Below are 22,455 nucleotides of genomic sequence, written 5' to 3'. Positions count from 1 at the left end.
AATTCCAAGAACATGGCCATGTCCCAGTTGCTGATCGAGGGCCTCCTACGCCTGGAGGGCTCTCTTTTCATGCAAACTTTGATGCGGATGTTTTCACCTTGGTGGGCTCGGTTCACTGCCCCGTGCGAGTCATGACTCAGCAAAAATGTTTAATCATACAACTCTGATGTCGTTCTTCCTCTTCACATACGTAACAAGTACTTCACTGTTTCTAAGATGCTTGAGGTGCCATGAGACAAAAGTGGTTTATAAATATAATGCATTTAAAATAAATTATAAATGAGCATACATTGCAAATATGAGGGGGGAAATGGTCAGTCTTTGTTAGCCTACAACCTGATAGTTTCAACATTGGGTTCTCCAACTGCAGTTAATTTTAGCCCCCTCTTCATTGTAATAGGGGACTCAATAGTCAGGGGTTCAGACAGGCCGTTCTGTGGAGGTGATCGGGAGTCCCGGATGGTAGTTTGCCTCCCTGGTGCCAGGGTTCGGGACGTTTCTGATTGCGTCCAAGATATCCTGAAGTGGGAGGGTGAGGAGCCAGAGGTCGTGATACATGTAGGTACCAATGACATAGGTAGGAAAGGGGAAGAGGTCCTGAAATGAGAGTATAGGGAGTTAGGAAGGCAGTTAAGAAGAAGGACCGCAAAGGTAGTAATCTCGGGATTTCTGCCTGTGCCATGCGACAGTCAGAGAAGGAATGGAATTAGGTGGAGGATGAATACGTGGCTGAGGGATTGGAGCAGGGGGCAGGGATTCAAGTTTCTGGATCATTGGGACCTCTTCTGGGGCAGGCGTGACCAGTTCAAGAAGGACGGGTTACACTTGAATCCTGGGGGGACCAATATCCTAGCGGGGAGGTGTGCTAGGGCGACAGGGCAGACTTTAAACTAGTAAGATGGGGGGGGGGGCAGGAATCAATTTGAGGGAACTATGGGAGAGGAGGTTAGTTCACCAGTAGAGCAAGTAAATAGACAGTGTGTGAGGGAGGAAAGGCAGGTGATGGAGAAGGGATGCACTCCAGCCGAAGATGTAGGGGAGAAGAAAGAAAAGGATAATAAATTTGAATGCATTCTTAGGGATGAAAAGAGAGGAGGAGGTGGAGAGTGTCTTAAATGTATCTATTTTAATGCTAGGAGCATTGTAAGAAAGGTGGATGAGCTTAAAGCGTGGATTGATACCTGGAATTATGATGTTGTAGCCATTAGTGAAACATGGTTGCAGGAAGGGTGTGATTGGCAACTAAATATTCCTGGATTTAGTTGCTTCAGGTGTGATAGAGTAGGAGGGGCCAGAGGAGGAGGTGTCGCATTGCTTGTCCGAGAAAATCTTATGGCGGTGCTTTGGAAGGATAGATTAGAGAGCTCCTCTAGGGAGACTATTTGGGTGGAATTGAGGAATGGGAAAGGTGTAGTAACACTGATAGGAGTGTATTATAGGCCACCTAATGGGGAGCGTGAGTTGGAAGAGCAAATGTGTAAGGAGATAGCAGATATTTGTAGTAAACACAAGGTGGTGATTGTGGGAGATTTTAATTTTCCACACGTAGATTGGGAAGCTCATTCTGTAAAAGGGCTGGATGGTTTAGTTTGTGAAATGTGTGCAGGATAGTTTTTTGCAACAATACATAGAAGTACCGACTAGAGATGGGGCAGTGTTGGATCTCCTGTTAAGGAATGCGATAGGTCAGCTGACAGATGTATGTGTTGGGGAGCACTTCGGGTCCAGTGATCACAATAGCATTAGCTTCAATATAATTATGGAGAAGGACAGGACTGAACCTAGAGTTGAGATTTTTGATTGGAGAAAGGCTAACTTTGAGGAGATGCGAAGGGATTTAGAGAGAGTGGATTGAGTCAAGTTGTTTTATGGGAAGGATGTAATAGAGAAATGGAGGTCATTTAAGGGTGAAATTATGAGGGTACAGAATCTTTATGTTCCTGTTAGGTTGAAAGGAAAGGTTAAAAGTTTGAGAGCACCATGGTTTTCAAGGGATATTAGAAATTTGGTTCGGAAAAAGAGGGATGTCTACAAAAGATATAGGCAGCATGGAGTAAAGGAATTGCTCGAGGAATATAAAGAATGTAAAAGGAATCTTAAGAAAGAGATTAGAAAAGCTAAAAAAAAGTTACAAGGTTGGTTTGGCAAATAAGGTGAAAGTAAATCCGAAAGGTTTCTACAGTTATATTAAAAGCAAGAGGGTAGTGAGGGATAAAATTGGTCCCTTAGAGAATCAGGGTGGTCAGCTATGTGTGGAGCCGAGGGAGATGGGAGAGATTTTGAACGATTTCTTCTCTTCTGTATTCACTAAGGAGAAGGATATTGAATTGTGTAAGGTGTGGGAAACAAGTAAGGAAGTTATGGAACCTATGACAATTAAAGAGGTGGAAGTACTGGCGCTTTTAAGAAATTTAAAAGTGGATAAATCTCCGGGTCCTGACAGGATATTCCCCAGGACCTTGAGGGAAGTTTGTGTAGAGATAGCAGGAGCTCTGACGGAGATCTTTCAGATGTCATTAGAAACGGGGATTGTGCCGGAGGATTGGCGTATTGCTCATGTGGTTCCATTGTTTAAAAAGGGTTCCAGACGTAAGCCTAGCAATTATAGACCTGTCAGTTTGACATCAGTGGTGGGTAAATTAATGGAAAGTATTCTTAGAGATAGTATTTATAATTATCTGGATAGACAGGATCTGATTAGGAGTAGCCAGCATGGATTTGTGCGTGGAAGGTCATGTTTGACAAACTTTATTGAATTTTTTGAAGAAGTTACGAGGAATGTTGACGAGGGTAAGGCAGTGGATGTAGACCATATGGACTTCAGCAAGGCCCTTGACAAAGTTCCACATGGAAGGTTAGTTAAGAAGGTTCAGTCCTTAGGTATTAATGCTGGAGTAATAAAATGGATTCAACAGTGGCTAGATGGGAGATGCCAGAGAATAGTGGTGGATAATTGTTTATCGGGTTGGAGGCCGGTGACTAATGGGGTGCCTCAGGGATCTGTTTTGGGCCCAGTATTGTTTGTATATACATAAATGATCTGGATGATGGGGTGGTAAATTGGATTAGTAAGTATGCCGATGATACTAAGGTAGGAGGTGTTGTGGATAATGAGGTGGGTTGTCAAAGCTTGCAGGGAGATTTATGCCGGTTAGAAGAATGGGCTGAACGTTGGCAGATGGAGTTTAATGCTGAGAAGTGTGAGGTTCTACATTTTGGCAGGAATAATCCAAATAGAACATACAGGGTAAATGGTAGGACATTGAGGAATGCAGAGGAACAGAGAGATCTAGGAATAACAGTGCATAGTTCCCTGAAGGTGGAGTCTCAGGTAGATAGGGTGGTGAAGCAGGCTTTTGGGACGCTGCCCTTTATAAATCAGAGCATTGAATACAGAAGTTGGGATGTAATGTTAAAATTGTACAAGGCATTGGTAAGGCCAAATTTGGAATATTGTGTACAGTTCTGGTCACCGAATTATAGGAAAGATATCAATAAATTAGAGAGAGTGCAGAGTCGATTTACTAGGATGTTACCTGGGTTTCAGCACTTAAGTTACAGAGAAAGGTTGAACAAGTTAGGTCTCTGTTCATTGGAGTGTAGAAGGCTGAGGGGGATTTGATCGAGGTATTTAAAATTTTGAGAGGGATAGATAGAGTTGACGTGAATAGGCTGTTTCCATTGAGAGTAGGGGAGATTCAAATGAGAGGACATGATTTGAGAGTTGGGGGCAGAAGTTTAAGGGAAACACGAGGGGGTATTTCTTTACTCAGTGATAGCTGTGTGGAATGAGCTTCCTGTAGAAGTAGTAGAGGCCAGTTCAGTTGTGTCATTTAAGGTAAAATTGGATAGGTATATGGACAGGAAAGGAGTGGAGGGTTATGGGCTGAGTGCGGGTAGGTGGGACTAGGTGAGATTAAGAGTTCGGCACGGACTAGGAGGGCCGAGATGGCCTGTTTCCGTACTGTCATTGTTATATGATTATATGGTTCTCTTCATCTATTCCCCACTCTGGCCTCTTACCTGTTCTTCTCACCTGCCTATCACCACCCCTCCTCCTTCCCTTTTTCCCACGATTCACTCTCCTCACAGATTCTTTCTCCAGCCCTTGGCCTTTTTCACTTATTACCTCACAGCTTCTTACTTCAACCTCTCTACCTCCCACCCCCCCCATCCACCTGACCTCATCTATCACCTCACTCTCCCCCCCACCAACCTTTTCATTCTGGTTTCTTCTCCTTTCCTTTCTAATCTTGTTGAAGGGTCTCAGGCTGAAAGGTCAACTGTTTATTTCCATAGATGCTGCTAACCTGATGAGTTCCTCCTTGGTTTCAAGCATCTGCAGGATGTCTTGTTTGGTCTTTGTTAGGAACACTACTGAGTGAACACACACTGGAAAGCAGGAACGTATACTTGCATTTAGACGATGCCATTCACAATTCCCGAACTGCTGACACCTTAAAATTTGCACCGTTGCGACTGTGGGAACTCTGAGCATAACATGGGGCACGTGGTTTCAGGGCATGATAGACTCCCATTTGCTTTTCTACACATCAATGGTATGGTTAGAAGACTTGGAATTTATATTGTGATAATAGCTTCTATTCCTAAAAGTTACAAGAATACCCACACCAAATACAAATTAGGTGTTACAGACCAACAATAGGGTGCCTCCAATCCACAGTAGGGCCACATTTACCTACAAAGAAGCTCCTCTTTATTGAAAATTCAATAAAAGACCTATTAACTGCTGGAATTGTAAGGTTGAGTAAGTCAGGTAAGAGACTCGCTTCAACAGAAGATTATTTTCATAAGTTCTTGGCATCAGAAGCATCATCTGGGTAATAAAACAGCTCCCTGCAATTCAACCAACTCTGTACAAATTCTGAAATCAGAAACTGCACACTATGAATTTAATTAAATTGCAAGCACTGAAAAAATCTCAAGTTAAAAGTGGTGTTGATTGCAACATTAAGCCATCCAGAATAAAAGTATAGTCAAGGATCTGTGGGAAAGCGGCACAGACAAGGTGAACATCAATGTGCTGTGTTAGCTGTTTGAAGGACATTTATTATGATGGTTGCTGTATGGAGCAGCATGGATGACTGAACACATCACAGACTATTTATGCACATTTCTTTAACCAGGTTCAACAGTATACCCAGAATCAAAGCAATCAGAAACATCGATTCTTCTGCCCCCAGGAAAACTCAATGTTTTTGTTAAGCAAGGGTAGTGGTGCTGGTGGTAGCCTGACCTCTCCAACAATGACAAGAAAATCTGTGGGAGAGAGTTTTTAAATTGGAAAAGCCATTACACTGGGGCACTTTCACTCTCTCGACCTCAGAAGCCCAGGTCCAATGATATGAGTACTCATCAAAACCGGGGTCTTCCCAGTGGGTCACCATGAGTTATTCTGCGCGTCACCATGCTCTTCTCACTTCATGGAGCACTGCAGAATCACCTTCCTGACCACAGGGTCTAACTGTAGATCTTACCTGCCCAGTCTGCCAGAGCTGACTATGCTTGTTACGATAGGCATGTCCCGAATTCACTGGGGTGAGGCAAGGATATTAAAGATTACTAAACCAAGTTGTAAAGCAGTTCAGCCAAGACCAAACTAAATGGTGCAACAGACTGAACAAACTAATAACCACTCATCTTCCGGAATTTCAGGCTAGGATTCTGAAGCATTTGTTAGGCCTGGATTAAGCAGTAGTGTATTCACCACATCCTGGGACAACTGAGTGACATACTCTGCTCCAACAAAGTCTGACCTCACATCAATCACTGCCCGCATCCCAGTCGTAGTGACCTTCACTGATTTATTCCACACACACCATGAGCAGTGCTGCTGACAATCTCAATACTGACGGGAACAGCAGTTTGGCTAATTCTCCCTTTTACCATAAAACATAAGAGCAGAACTAGACAATTTTGCCCATTGAGACTGCTCCGGCATTCCATCGTGACTGACCTATCATCCTTCTCAACTCCATTCTCCTGCCCTCTCCCCATCATTTTTAATGCCCCAACTAATTGAGAACTTATCAACCTCTGCTTTAAATATACCCAATGGCTTGACCTCCGCAACCGACTGTGGTAATAAATTCTACAGATTCACGATCCTTTGGTTAAAGAAATTCCTTCGTATTTCTTCTAAAAGGATATCCTTCTATACTGAGGCTGTGTCGTCCAGTCCACGATAGGAAACATCCTCTCCACGTGCAAAAACTCAACTTCTGCAGAAGGTTTAACCCAAGACCCACATGAAACCAAAGTTAAGGGCATCAGCCTTCCAGTACAATGGATTTGCATACTTGAAACAAAGCCAGCAAGTAGAAACCAATGTGGATGACTAATTTTACAATGTATGTTTTAGATACAGCAAATGTATCTAGGAATGTTACCACATGTAAAGCTAATTAAATGGTTCGTTTGTTTCTGTAATTTGTAAAAGTATGATGCTGGCAAGGTCAGATTTCATTATTTGTTCCTAACTCATCCTTACTCTACTAGCACTGCAAGTCAAACCCATTCTTATCAGGATAATTAACACATTGAGTAAATCTGTACTTACACACGAACAGAGAAAACAAGGGGACCAGAGTTCCTCGTAGGACTTCTGTCAGAAATGGATTTTATGACAAACTGGGCGGTTTCATTGTCACCATATGACCTGGTTCCAATGAGAAAGTCTAGAAAAAGTGGTGGATATAGCACAGTCCTTACCACCACTGAGCACATTTACAAGCAGCTTGACTACTAGAAAGCAGCATCCATCATCAAGGACCTCCTCTTCTCACTACCACCAAGCTTAGGAACAGTTACTGCCTACAACTATAAGGCTACTGAACCAGAGTGGATAGCTTCCCTCACCTCAATACTGAACTCATGCCAAAGCCTATAATCACTTTCAAGGATTTAGATTTTTTTTAATATTATTTGCAGCATTTGTACATTGGTTGTTTGTCAGACTTTGTTATTTATTGTTCTTTCATAAATTCTTTGGTAGTTTATTTTTCTGTAAATGTCAAAAAGAATATGAATCTCAGGGTAGTATATAGTGATGTATATATACGTAGATAATAAATTCACTTTGATCTTTGACTTATATTAGCTTTCAATTCAGCAAATTTAAAACCCCTTACTGCCACTGTAAGATCTGAACTCGTCACTACACAGAACTAACCTCAGCATTATTAGGCCAATAAAACAACCACAGGGCCATTATACTCGATAAGAGGCATTCATTGGTCAGGATCAACCTTAGGTGTTCTGTCCTAACTGTCTATGTTGTTGGTGCAGTGCCATCAACTGATAAGCAGGCCAGAGAGTGAGCTGTTGCCCAAGCTGCTGATGAATTCAGAAGAATAGCAAAAATCAATACAGTTCGACACTAGTGTCATCGCAGGAGTTGCCAGGCAGTGTTGAACTCAACATAGGACTGCCTTAGGGACTCCAGCTCTGGATTTTGCCTCAGGTTTTACTCCCGAAGCCTTCCCCATGTGCAGCTATAGCCGCAAGAAAGCAGAGATTTGCAGTCAGAGTTTTCCTTCTCTTAGATGAACTCAGGAGCCCCATCTGCCTGAACTCTAGAACCAAAGTAATACACTGAGCCATTTTATACTGCAACCTCAATCAACAATTACAATGGGGAAAATGTCGACGGGAATGCCATCTGTCCGAACTCTAGAACCAAAGTAATACACTGAGCCATTTTATACTGCAACCTCAATCAACAATTACAATGGGGAAAGGGGGCAAAAGAAAACAGGCATAGGAGCTGATTAACACTGTTCGTTAAATTCATCTATCCCCTTCATTCACTACCTTTGAAGAAAACAAAGATATCATCAAATTCAGTTCTGAATTTTCAGATAATAGAATAAACCACATTTCCTCAATCTCCAAGGTTTCTGCTGACATCATCCACTAACTATTGACCTGTAAACGTGATATCTTAAAACAGAAGAGATTTAGCCAATGCAACACACACACAAGATGCTGGAGTAACTCAGCAGATCAGGCAGCATCTATAGAGAGGAATAAAAGATTATAGTTTCAGTCTGAGACTCTTCATTCGGACTTGAGTACTGATGAAGGGTTTCTCGCTGAAACATTTCATTGGTTATTTCTCTCCACAGATGCTGCCTGAGCCACTGAGCATTTTGAGAATGTGTCGTTTTGCTCCATTTGAACTGCTTCTCCAAGCGTAGTAACTCTAACTGTTCAAACCCTTCATGTATTTGTACACTTCAATGAGATCACAATTTAATTATACTGAAGTGAAGGCAAGCTTAACCTCATTGCATAGCTTTGCCCAGCAACTTTTCAAAACCTGCTGAATGCTTCTAACGTTCTTGTTTTTTGCTTTAAATTTCCAGCATTTGCAAATTTCTCTTACAGCCTTCTGGGGGAACTTGTGCAACAGTTGTTTTGAGGCCTGTAGACCTCTTTGGAGGTACAGTGTGCCAAGCAGAAAACAGTATTCCAGAATTGCAAAGACAAAATTCTCTATGTGTGAAGAATGATCTTAACATTTAAAATTAAGCCCAAAATCAAAAGGAAGATGAGGTGCTATGGTCGTGTAGCAGTTAGTGCGATGCTATCACAGCTTGTGGCATTGGAGTTCAGAGTTCAACCCTAGCATCCTCTGAAAGAAGTCAGATGTCCATCTTCCTCCCACAGTCCAAAGACAAACCGGGTAGGTTAACCGGTCACTGTAAATTGACCCATCGTTAGGTTAATGTTAAATCGGGGGTTGGCAGGTGACACAACTCAAAGGGCCGCAAGGGCCTATTCCATGCAGTATCAATCATTCAGTAAGCAACTCTGAAATAAAGCCAGAGTAAAAATTTATGCCTGCAGCCTGACAGATGATTAATTTGATGACAGTAACATGTGACTATTACTTGTAATGCATTACAGAGCCCATTATTCTCTGTCACTAAACGCACACATTATATACCTACCTGTATATTCAGGGAAACAGATAGTCAAAGCACTCTTGGTGATCTTCTCTTCAAAGAGATCCTTCTTGTTGAGGAAGAGAATAATTGAAGTTTCGGTGAACCACTTGTTGTTGCAAATACTGTCGAACAGTTTCATGCTCTCATGCATGCGGTTCTGGAAGAGGAAATGGGTATTGTTTTGTACTGACAACCATCGTCACACAGCACATGACACCCAATGAGCAGTGACAAGCTCAGAATACAACTGCATAGTTTAAGCATCACATTATGCATAATAATGTTTGCATCTGTGACTCCTTGAGGTAATTGCAGATCCAGTACTTAAGATATTTAAGGCCACAAAACAGAGCACTTTCTATCTCTGTTCCTTGAGGGTCTCGGACAAAGTTACCTGTACTGCACTCAATATGCTAAAGGTGGCGGCATGTCCTGGGGTCAGAGGAATGCACTCGCTGGGGGAGGGAGGGAGGAGAGGGGCTTGTTTTGCTGTTGTTTTGTTGCTTGTTGTGTTCTGTGTTGTTCTGCTGAGCATTGTGGCCATGCTCTGTTGGCATCAGAATGTGTGACAATACTTGGGGCTCAACCAGCACTCTCAGATGTGCTGGTTGTTAACACAAATGTTGCATTTCACTGTATACTTTGAGGTACTTGTGATAAATAAACTAAACTACTGAATCTTGAATGTCCAAGCCTCCAATTCTCTCCCAATTCCAATTTTCCAATTCCAGTTTTCACATGCCACAACACTTACTTGAGCAGCAAAGTGCCGTAGGTTTAGATAGGCTAGAAACTTCTCAAATTTACTGCAATTGTCAGCCTTCCAGAGAATACTTGGATCCTATCAAATACAAAATATACCCTCCAAGGCACTCAAGATACAAAACCATTTTTTTTGTGCAATAAATTGAATCTACTTTTTGCAATATACTTGATTTGGCCGTATATGGAGGTGGAGTGGGAATGACAGAGAGAGCTTACAGAACTGGAATAGGAGGGGAGTATTTGGTCACTGAAATCTCTGCCATTTAATAAAATCAAAGTTGTAAATTCTTGTAAACACTTGTCTCTACAAAGGACTGTTGAGAGGATTCTTTCTTGGAGACATTTATCAGGAGTGCTGCACATGGAGGGTAATCCATCCAACAATCTCTCTGACCACATGCCCCCATCATCAGGGAGGTGGTACTGTAGCATTGGGACAAAACTGTTCGGATGGGAAACAGCTTTTTGCCCAAAACTGCAAGACCACTGAACACCCCCCCCCCCCCACCCCCCGTCTCCACCCAGGTCTGACCACATATGAAACACCAGTAGCATTATACTGTTTACCTTTTAACTTGTATCATATGTGCATTCTCTTATTTTTCAGCTTTATGAGAGTTATATGAGAGTTGAGCACGTTGGTCCAAACAAACATCGGCCTGTTTGGCAATATGACAATAAACTTGACCTTGAACACTTACACTCTCACTCTCCTCTAATCCTGTGGTTTACCAACTCAGATTTGCAAGACCCCAAGTTCCAATTTTTAAAGAGAATTGAATGCAAGGCTCAAGAACAACCCCTTCCAGGCTGGTGCTTGGGTTTGGCATTGAACCTGCACCTAGTGAATTTGGGCAAATTTCCAAAATTCACTGGCCACGATGAATACAAATTTTGATGTTACTTCCATTAAGATCATAGCACCACCCTGGCTTATCTCTCTTCTGCTCACAAAGCTAGTTATCTACGAAGGCTAGTTCTACATGAACAACATTCAACAGGTCAGTAAGATGGTTATGAAAGGAACATGGAATGCTGGCTTTCATTAGTTGGGTAATTATTCAAGAGCCCTGAGGTAACATTGTACCTCTAGAAAACTCTGGTTAGACCACATTTAGAGCATTGTGTTCAGTTCTGGTAGCCTTATTATAGGAGGGGTGTGGAAGTTTTTAAGAGACGGTGGAAAGAATATTTACTAGGATGCTTCATGGATTAGTGAGCATGTCTTATGAAGATATGTTGAGAGACCTAGTGGTTTTCACTTTGGAGCCAAGAAGAATGAGACACAACTTGACAGAGGTGTACAAGACGAGAAGATGCATGAATTAAGTGGTACCCTTAGACTTCTACACAGGGTGGAAATTTACTAATACAAAGGGGCATAGTTTTAAGGTATTGGAGGATAGTTTGTTTTCAAACACACAATAAGTGGTGGGTGCGTGAAACACCCTGCCGCAGGTGGTGGACAACACGGATGCATTAGGGGCATTTAAGAAACTCATAGATAGGCACATAAAGAAAAATGGAGGTCAATGTGAGGGTGGGGGGCAGGAGGGAGGGTTCAGATTGGTCCTAGAATAGGTTAAAAAGTCAGCACAACATTGTGACTCAAAGAGCCAGTACTGTGCTCCACCATTCTATGTACATTGGATTGAAATCAGATCATGGAAAAGATCACAATTAATGGAGATCAGTCTATGCCATGCAATTAACTCTTAGCAACTGGACAGTCTTCTGAAGTTATCAATACTAATTTTATATATTGCAAAGAGAATGAATTTGAAAACTGCACATGCATATTACTTACCATTTCCTCATCCTCAGCAAGAACCAAGTCATAAGCACTAAGAGCGACACAGAAAATGATAGCAGTGACACCTTCAAAGCAATGGATCCACTTCTTTCTCTCAGATCTTTGTCCTCCAACATCAAACATCCTGAAAAACAAAGTTTAAAAAATGAAATGTTTCTGTTCAATTTGGTTTACGTCTGAGAGAAGTATTAGATCTGAATCAACAAAGGTAAAATGCAAAAACAATTCTTGACCAGAACTTTAGACATCCATCAAGACATGCACTAGACAAATTTGAAACTCTCACACGATCTACTTCCAGGCTCTGGTCATACAGTCATCAAAACCTGAACATAGAAAACAATCAGCTCCATTTCCTTTGCATCCAAAACAATTTTTCTTAGTCTAATAAAAAGGCCAGTGGACACCCCAGGTCAACGATGGCAATTCCTACTTAATGCTCTTGTTAAGCATCAATGCTCAAATTGCAAGCAATACAAGCATCAGGTTTCATAATCTTTAATCAAGCTTGTTTTACACCACAAAGGCCAGTCAAGCTGGGATAAATACTTCAGTCTTTCAACTCAGCATTAGTTCATTTGTCTCAATTTAGTTTTGCGACAGAGCAGTAAGCCAGAATCCCATGGAGCAGAAGCTCCCTGATTATATTTATTAAACAACAATATGCATTTATACGGCATACTTAACAACCCTACAACTGAAAATGACTGAGGCTGTCAGCTTAGACAGAGTTGAGTAATATACTGCATTTGCATTTCAAGCTCATTTGCGTGAGACTTTGTCTACATTGTGGATTCAGCCCAAATTATATACTGCTAGCATGGTTTTCTATCTGTCAACTCAATGAAAAGTATACAGAAAGTATTCCATTTATCTTTCTAGTAACTCTGGGTAATGACGATATGGTAATACACACACTTGATGTATTTGCTTAAAAGACATGTAGGTCTTTCAATGAATTTTACCTTACCGTGTGAGCAGAGATACAATTAATACACAATATCTCTAAAAACAAGGGTAACTGTAAAACCTGAAACATTAAGTCATGAGTTTCTGGGCATGCACATATGGGCAATCCTTACCTAGTCCCGCAACATCACCATTTTGGTTAAGAAAACACAGCAGCTTCTCCATTTCCTGAGGATATTGAGGCAAGTGAGGTGACCCCCTTTCCCCATTCTACATTCAAACCAATTTCTACAGAAGAACCATCAAGAGTATCCTGACCAGCTGCATCATTGTTGGGTAGGGAACTGTAAAGCAAATGACCACATTCCCTCCAAAGAATTGCAAGGACTACTGACTGGATAATCTGGGTCTCTCTTCCATCCAGAGGTATTCATCAGCCACAAGACCCTTAGCATTGTCAATGATACCTTCCATCCATCCAACAATCTCGTTCATCCCTTACTATCAGGCAGCAGATACAGTAGCTTTATGCCAAGAACTGTTATGACGGGAAACAGCTTTTTTCCCCAGGCCATAGGACTATTGAACGCCCTGCGGCCACCCAGGTCTACCAGTACTGAAATACAGTTTACTTTTTAAACTTGTGTCGCAAACTCACCTTATTATTTAATTTACTTGTGGTAATATTATTTTATGTGTGTGGGTTATCTGGAGTGTTGTTTCGTTTGGCAGTATACATGCACGGTTGAATGACAATAAACTTGTACTTGAGTAAATTAAGGCTGGACTTGGCAAGAGAAGCATTGCCACATCTGTGTCAGGTGTGTCGAGCTGCAGCTCTGAGGGGACCGCATTAGGGAACTGGAGCTGCAGCTCGATGACTTTCGTCTGATCAGGGAGACTGAGGAGGTGATGGAGAGGAGCTATAGGCAGGTAGTCACACTGGGGCCTGCGGGGGACAGATAAGTGGGTAACAGTCAGGAAAGGGAGGGGCAGGCATCAGAGATTTGAGAGCACTCCGTGACTGTTCCCCATAACAATAAGTACTCCTGCTTGAGTACTGTTGAGGGGACAGCCTACCTGGGGGAAGCAACAGTGGCCGTGCATCCGGCACAGAGTCCGGCCCTGTAGCTCAGAAGGGTAGGGAAAGGGAAGAAGGCAGCAGTAATAGGGGACTCGATAGTTAGGAGGTCAGACAGGCAATTCTGTGATGCAGGAAAGAAGCACAGATGGTAGTTTGCCTTCCAGGTGCCAGGGTCCGGAATATTTCTGATGGCGTCCACGATATCCTGAAGTGGGAAGGAGAACAGCCAGAGGTCGTGGTACATATTGGTACCAACGACATAGGCAGGAAAAGGGTGGAGGTCATGAAAGCAGACAACAGGGAGTTAGGAAGGAAGCAGGACCACAAAGGTAGTAATCTCGGGATTACTGCCTGTGCCAAGTGACAGTGTGTATAGGAATAGAGTGAGGTGGAGGATAAATGCATGGCTGAGGGATTGGAGCAGGGGGCAGGGATTCAGATTTCTAGATCACTGCGACCTCTTCTGGGGCAGGAGAGATCGTACAAAAAGGACGGGCTGCACCTGAATCCCAGAGGGACCAATATCCTGGCAGGGAGGTTTGCTAAGGTTATTGGGGAGAGTTTAAACTGGGATTGTTGGGGGGTGGGAACCAAACTGAAGAGACGAAGGAAGAGGCGGTTGGCTCACAAATAGAGAAAGCTTGGAGACAGTGCGAGAGGGAGGATAGGCAGGTGATAGAGAAGGGATGCACTCAGACCGATGGTTTGAGATGTGTCTATTTTAATGCAAGGAGTATCATGAACAAAGCGGGTGAGCTTAGGACGTGGACCAGCACTTGGAGCTATGATGTTGTGGCCATTACAGAGATTTGGCTGGTGCAGGGGCAGGAACGGTTACTTAGAGTGCCAGGCTTTAGATGTTTCAGAAAGGACAGGGAGGGAGGCAAAAGAGATGGGGGCGTGGCACTGCTGATCAGAGATAGTGTCATGGCTGCAGAAAAGGAGCAAGACATGCAGGGATTATCTACGGTGTCTTTGTGGGTGGAAGTTAGGAACAGGAAGGGGTCAATAACTCTACTGGGTGTTTTTTATAGACCACCCAATAGTAACAGGAATATCAAGGAGCAGATAGGGAGACACGATTCTGAAAAGGTGTAATAATAACACGGTTGTTGTGATGGGAGATTTTAATTTCCCGAATATTGATTAGCATCTCCCTGGAGTGAGAGGTTTAGATGGGGTGGAGCTTGTTAGGTGTGTTCAGGAAGGTTTCTTGACACAACATGTAGATAAGCCTACGAGAGCAGAGACTGTACTTGATCTGGTATTGGAAAATTAACCTAGTCAGGTGTCAGATCTCTCAGCGGGAGAGCATTTTGGAGATAGTGATCACGATTCTATCTCATTTACCATAGTATTGGAGACGGATAGGAACAGACAAGTTAGGAAAGTGTTTAAATTGGAGTAAGGGAAAATATGATGTTATCAGGCAGGAACTTGGAAGCATAAATTGGAAACAGATGTTCTCAGGGAAAAGTATGGAAGAAATGTATCAAATGTTCAGGGGATACTTGCATGGAATTCTGCATAGGTACATTCCAATGAGGCAGGGAAAGGATGGTAGGGTACAGGAACCGTTGTGTACAGAGGCTGTTATAAATCTAGTCAAGAAGTAAGGAAGAGCTTACAGCTAGGTAAAGATAGAGAGTTGGAAGATTATAAGGCTAGCAGGAAGGAGCTCAAGAAAGCGGCCAGTGAAGGAGTTGAGCTTTGAGGCTTTGTCTCAAGAGGCTTCAACAAGAAGAGGCAGAGAACGAATTTGTTCCGAGTTAGTCTTTGCAATGCCTCCTGAGATGGTGATTTGCCTCTCCTGTGAGATGTGGCAGTCTTGGGGGAACACCCCTCTCCCGCAGAGTCACATCTGCCAGCAGTGCTTGCGGCTGGGTGATCTGGAAGACCGTGTGAGGAATCTGGAGCAGCAACCGGATGACCTTCGACTCACAAGGGAAAATGAGGTAGTCATTGATGAGAGCTACAGGGAAATAGTCACACCTAGGCGGCAGGAAGCAGGTAATTGGGTGACAGTCCGAGGGGGGAAAGCCAAGGAGAATAGACAGATAGTGCAGAGCACCCCTGTAGCCATTCCCCTGAATAATATGTTTACCGTCCTGGATACTGTTGGTGAGGACGACTGATCAGGTGTGAGCCACGGTGGCAGGGCCTCTGGCACTGAGTCTGACCCTGTGGTGCAGAAGGATGGGACGGAGAAGAGGAGAGCTGTTGTCATTGGAGACTCTATAGTCAGGGGAGCAGACAGGAGATTTTGAGGACGTGAGAAGAAAACCCGCATGGTTTGTTGCCTCCCGGGTGCCAGGGTCCGGGATGTTTCTGACCTGGTGCATGACATCCTGGTACGAGAGGGAAAGCAACCAGAAGTCGTGATACATGTTCGTACCAACGACGTAGACAGGAAGAGGGATGAGGTCCTTAAGTGTGAGTTTCGGGAACTAGGGAGAAGGCTGAAGAACAGGACCTCAAAGGCGGCGTTCTCAGGATTGCTGCCAGTGCCATGTGATAGTGATGGTAAGAATTGGAGGCAATGGCAGTTGAATGCCTGACTGAGGAGTTGGAGCAAGGGGCAGGGTTTTAGATTTTTGGATCATGCAAATTATGAGGCTATAAGGCTAGAACTTGCGGGTGTGAATTGGGATGATGTTTTCTCAGGGAAATGTACTATCGACATGTGGTCGATGTTTAAGGATCTCTTGCAGGATGTTAGGGATAAATTTGTCCCGGTGAGGAAGATAAAGAATGGTAGGGTGAAGGAACCATGGGTGACAAGTGAAGTGGAAAATCTAGTCAGATGGAAGAAGGCAGCATACATGAGGTTTAGAAAGCAAGGATCACATGGGGCTATTGAGAAATATAGGGTAGCAAGAAAGGAGCTTAAGAAGGGGCTGAGGAGAGCAAGAAGGGGGCATGAGAAGGCCTTGGCGAGTAGGGTAAAGGAAAACCCCAAGGCATTCGTCAATTAAGTGAAGAACAAAAGGATGACAGGAGTGAAGGTAGGACCAATAAGAGATAAAACTGGGAAGATGTGCCTGGAGGCTGTGGAAGTGAGCGAGGTCAATGAATACTTCTCTTCAGTATTCACCACTGAGAGGGAACTTGATGATGGTGAGGACAATATGCGTGAGGTTGACGTTCTGGAACATGTTGATATTAAGGGAGAGGAAGACGTTGGAGTTGTTAAAATACATTAGGACGGATAAGTCCCTGGGGCCTGATGGAATATTCCCCAGGCTGCTCCACAAGGCAAGGGAAGAGATTGCTGAGCCTCTGGCTAGGATCTTTATGTCCTCATTGTCCATGGGAATGGTACCGGAGGATTGGAGGGAGGCGAATGTTGTCCCCTTGTTCAAAAAAGGTAGTAGGGATAATCTGGGTAATTATAGATCAGTGAGCCTTACGTCTGTGGTGGGAAAGCTGTTGGAAAAGATTCTTAGAGATAGGATCTATGGACATTTAGAGAATCATGGTCTGATCAGGGACAGTCAGCATGGCTTTGTGAAGGGCAGATCGTGTCTAACAAGCCTGATAGAGTTCTTTGAGGAGGTGACCAGGCATACAGATGAGGGTAGTGCAGTGGATGTGATCTACATGGATTTTAGTAAGGCATTTGACAAGGTTCCACAAGGTAGGTTTATTCAGAAAGTCAGAAGACATGGGATCCAGGGACGTTTGGCCAGGTGCATTCAGAATTGGCTTGCCTGCAGAAGGCAGAGGGTCGTGGTGGAGAGATACATTCAGATTGGAGGGTTGTGACTAGTGGTGTCTCACAAGGATCTATTCTGGGACCTCTACTTTTCGTGATTTCTATTAACAACCTGGATGTGGGGGTAGAAAGGTGGGTTGGCAAGTTTGCAGACGACACAAAGGTTGGTGGTGTTGTAGATAGTATAGAGGATTGTCGAAGATTACAGAGAGACATTGATAGGATGCAGAAGTGGGCTGAGAAGAGGCAGATGGAGTTCAACCTGGAAAAGTGTGAGATGGTACACTTTGGAAGGACAAGCTCCAAAGCAGAGTACAGAGTAAATGGCAGGATACTTGGTAGTGTGGAGGAGCAGAGGATCTGGGGATACATGTCCACAGATCCTGAAAGTTGCCTCACAGGTAGATAGGGTAGTTAAGAAAGCTATGGGGTGTTAGCTTTCATAAGTTGATGGATAGAGTTTAAGAGACGCGATGTAATGATGCAGCTCTATAAAACTCTGGTTAGGCCACATTTGGAGTACTGTGTCCAGTTCTGGTCACCTCACTATAGGAAGGATGTGGAAGCATTGGAAAGGGTACAGAGGAGATTTACCAGGATGCTGCCTGGTTTAGGGAGTATGTATTATGATCAGAGATTAAGGGAGCTAGGGATTTACTCTTTGGAGAGGAGGAGGATGAGAGGAGACATGATAGAGGTGTACAAGATATTAACAGGAATAGACAAGAGTGGATAGCCAGTACCTCTTCCCCAGGGCACCACTGCTCAGTACAAGAGGACATGGCTTTAAGGGGAGGAAAGTTCAAGGGGGATATTAGAGGAAGGTTTTTCACTCAGAGAGTGGTTGGTGCGTGGAATGCACTGCCTGAGTCAGTGGTGGAGGCAGATACACTAGTGAAGTTTAAGAGACTACTAGACTGGTATATGGAGGAATTTAAAGTGGGGGGTTATATGGGAGGCAGGGTTTGAGGGCTGGCACAACATTGCGGGCTGAAGGGCCTGTAATGTGCTGTACTATTCTATGATTTAAATAAATTAGAAGAGACAGAAGGGGCCTTGGTGGACAGGGTGAAAGAAAACCTCAAGGCATTCTACAAGTATGTGGAGAGCAAGAGGATAAGACAAGAGAGAATCGGACCAATCAAGTGTGACAGTGGAAAAGTGCATATGGAACCAAAGGAGACAGCAGAGGTACTGAATGAGTACTTTGCTTCAGTATTCACTATGGAAAGGACCTTGGCAATTATAGGGATGACTTACCAGTGAACTGAAAAGCTTGAGCATGTAGATAATAAGAAAGAGGATGTGCTGGAGCTTTTGGAAAGCATTACGTTGGATAAGTCACTGGGACAGGTTGAGATGTACCCCAGACTACTGTGGGAGGTGAGGGAGGAGCGTTCCCGATGTTCCATTATTCAAGAAAGGGAACAGAGATAGCCCAGGAGATTACAGAACAGTGAGTCTTATTTCGGTTGTTGGTAAGTTGATGGAGAACATCCCGAGAGGCAGGATTTATGAACATTTGGAGAGGTATAATATGATTAGGAATGGTCAGCATGGCTTAGTCAAAGGCAGGTTGTGCCTTACGAGCCTGATTGAATTTTCTGAGGATGTGACTAAACACATTGATGAAGGAAGAGCAGTAGATGTAGTGTATATGGATTTCAGCAAGTCATTTGACAAGGTACCCCATGCAAGGCTTATTGAGAAAGTAAGGAGGCATAGGATCCAAGGGGAAATTGCTTTGTGGATCCAGAACTGACTTGCCTACAGAAGGCAAAGTGTGGTCGTAGACAGGTCATATTCGGCATGGAGGTCAGTCACCAGTGGAGTGACTCAGGAATCTGTTCTGGGACCCTGACTTTTTGTGATTTTTATAAATGACCTGGATAAGGAAGTGGAGGGATGGGTTAGTAAATTTGCTGATGACACAAAGGCTGGAGGTGCTGTGGATAGTGTAGAGGGCTGTCAGAGGTTACAGCGGGACATCGATAGGATGCAAAACTGGGCTGAGAAGTGGCAGATGGAGTTCAACCCAAATAAGTGTGAAGTGGTTCATTTTGGTAGGTCAAGTATAACAACAGAATAGAGAATTAATGGTAAAACTCTTTGCTGTGTGGAGGATCAGAGGGATCTTGGGGTTCGAGTCCATAAGACGCTCAAAACTGCTGCGCAGGTTGACTCTGTGGTTAAGAAAGCATATGGTGCATTGGCTTTAATTAATTGTGGGATTGAGTTTAGGAGCCGAGAGGTAATATTGCAGTTATACAGAACCCTGGTCAGATCCCACTTGGAGTACTGTACTCAGTTCTGGTCGCCTCACTACAGGAAGGATGTGGAAACCATAGAAGGGTGCAGAGGAGATTTACAAGGATGTTGCCTGGATTGGGGAGCATGCCTTATGAGAATAGGTTGAGTGAACTCGGCCTTTTTTCCTTGGAGCGATGGGGAATGAGAGGTGACCTGATAGAGGTGTATAAGATGATGAGAGGCACTGATCATGTGGATAGTCAGAGGCTTTTTCCCAGGGCTGAAATGGCTAGCATGAGTGGGCAGCTCTTTAAGGTGCTTGGAAGTAGCTACAGAGAAGACATGAGGGTTAATTTTTTTTTATGCAGAGAGTGGTAAAGTGCATGGAATGGGCTGTCAGCAATGATGGTGGAGGTGGATACAATAGGATCTTTTAAGAGTATCCTGAACAGGCATATGGAGATTAGAAAAATAGAGAGCTATAGGTAACTCTGGGTAATTTCTCAAGGAAGTACATGTTCAGCACAGCTTTGTGGGTTGAAGGGCTTGTATTGTGCTGTAGGTTTTCTGTTTCTAGAACCCAAACTTGGATTTTATTTTTGTTTATTACTCTCAGCTCAAAAGCATGCTTCTCCATCAATGTTCCCCCTTTCACACAGTCAGAAATCTCTGAAATGTTACTAATTTTCAGCAACTTTCTGCTGTGCCACCAAATGCCCATTCCTCAAACAGGAAGCACAGTGGTATGTGTCGATTACTTAAGCGATTCCGGCTCTCATCGCTACAAGCTGGAGTTGGGCCTCCTGCAGATTATTCTCTTAGCAGCCAGTATCATTACAAGGTGATCAGCAGCTTGAGGCCAAGCGTTTCTCTCTCTTCCACAGCGGACACGAGGGTAAAAAATGATGTTCGAATGTCACCTTTAAGTTTATTGGACTGTACACATATTCAAACAAATGAAACAATGTTCCTCCCCACCATGATGCACCTACAAAACAGTTCAACACTCAGCACCTAAAGCAAAATATTACCACAAGTTAATAAAAGATAATACAAAATGCTTGTGAAGCGTGCAGCACTGATAAACAGTAGACAGCTCACTGTCCGAGTGATGAAACCTCAGTGTTGGCCGGGTATTCATTAGACTCCCGGCCTGAGGGAAGAAGCTGTTACCTCGTCTGGCAGTCCCAGTCCTGATGCTCCTGCACTTCATTCCCTCCTTCTTGACAGTAGGGGGTCAGAAAAATTCTGGGATGTGTGGGAGGGATCCTCAACAATGCTTCTGGCCCTTTGTCTGCAATGTTCTCAGTAAATGTCACATATGGGGGTGTGGGAGACCCTGACGATCATCTCGGCAGTTTTTACTGTCATCAGTAAAGTCTTGCAGCTTCCATACTACATAATAATGCAGCCAGATGGGACAAGCCTTTCACAGCTCAATCTCATCAGAAAGTGCAAGACGCTGCTGTGTTTTCTTGACTACTGAGGTGGTGTTGTGGGTCCAGGTCAGATCGTAAAACCTTTACTTCTCAGAACTATTAAATCCATACATGCGTGTCCCAGTTAAGAGTACAATACATCTGTACCTTCAGATACTACATAGCACCATAATTGCTCCCACAATGAGATTACAAATGGAAACATGGTTCCAGAACCATTGTACCCTCCAGCATGGGAGGCAATCACTTGGCCCATCAGATTCGTTGTATCCAAAAATAACACATGCTTAGGTTAACCTCATATCCCTGCTCTACGTTTACACCCTTGCCAGGGTCTTCACAACCTACCCAGGGAATTCTGAACACGGTGGGATCCAGGTGTAGTATCATACCACACTGTAGCACAAAAATGGGCTCTTTGGTGCGGGCCTCATTTTCTTCCTAGTCCCATCGACCTGCACCCAGATCACAGACATACATACTCTTCCCATCCGCACACCTATTCAAACTTCTCTTAGAAAGAAAATAAATTACTTGCATTAAATGGCTTGTTTACCTTGCAAGTTATCAGTTTGGAGCACAATTTTCTGTGAAATGGCACTAAGGAGTATTAGATCTGCTCCTATGGAGTCAAGGTGGAAGACACAGGTACAAGCAGTCATACATAGTATAAGGCACACACAAGATAGCAGTAAACAAATAGCCACACAAAAAATGTAATATAGCCCAAGTTCAAGTGACACATCCTGCAAATTGATGATGCAGAGATGTTAGAGCCAGCAGTTAGTTCTCAGCAGGCTGCAGCAATCCAGCTTGTCTTCCATCAAGTGAACACTAGAGGGCAGCATGAATGGGCGGGGCCAGTCTGCAATCCAGCTTGGATGAGGCACCACACTGCCTCTGGTGTCTCCCCATGGGACTGCTGCAGCAAGCAAGCCCGCAGCTTGAATGCAATAAGACCTTGCAGCTTGTTTAAAAAAAATCCTGGGCTTCAGTTACACAAAAATTCTGGAATCCATAATTAAGGAGGAACAGCATGACATTAAGAAAAAAAAAGGACAATCAAAGGGAGTCAACATGGTTGTTTGCAGAGGAAATTGAGGGAGCTTCTAATTTTGGCAATAATGGGTGAGGTGACCAAGTGTACTGTAGTACAATTCACTAGTAAAGTACACTAAAGTGCAGTTACAGTAAATACTTAGGAATGTTTAGAGAGTTTTGGGTTTATCACAAAGGTTTTGGAGTAGAAATTACAGATGCTTTAAAACTGATCAGACTAAACTAAAAGGCATGGGAAGAGAAGGGACATACAATTTTATGATCAATATTTAAGGATTTATTTTCATTGAAGGCAGTGGAGTAGTGATGTTGGTTCCTGGTTTGAAGGGTTACGTATAAAGAGTAGTTGAACATATACTTACCTGCATTTGGAAAAAAAAACTGACGCATCCTCAGTGGATCTGACAGATAGCTGAACATATTTGTAGTGGAATATCAGATATTTGAAC

General features: G+C 43.4%; 1 protein-coding gene across 1 annotated transcript in view; it reads right to left on the bottom strand.

The window, feature by feature from the left end:
* Positions 1-22,455, bottom strand: part of LOC132378087 (guanine nucleotide-binding protein G(i) subunit alpha-2) — a 312,596-nt gene that overhangs the window by 15,202 nt on the left and 274,939 nt on the right. The window contains exons 6-7 of the mRNA XM_059944831.1: positions 11,545-11,674; positions 8,976-9,129 (exon numbers count right to left, since the gene is read on the bottom strand). Coding sequence (XP_059800814.1) covers positions 8,976-9,129; positions 11,545-11,674 — 284 coding nt within the window. The remainder of the gene's footprint in view (positions 1-8,975; positions 9,130-11,544; positions 11,675-22,455) is intronic.

The sequence above is a fragment of the Hypanus sabinus genome, chromosome 19 (genome assembly GCF_030144855.1).
Source record: "Hypanus sabinus isolate sHypSab1 chromosome 19, sHypSab1.hap1, whole genome shotgun sequence".
Lineage (NCBI taxonomy): Eukaryota > Metazoa > Chordata > Chondrichthyes > Myliobatiformes > Dasyatidae > Hypanus > Hypanus sabinus.
The sequence above is the reverse complement of the archived record's forward strand: the minus strand, read 5'-3'. Positions and strand labels throughout refer to the sequence as shown.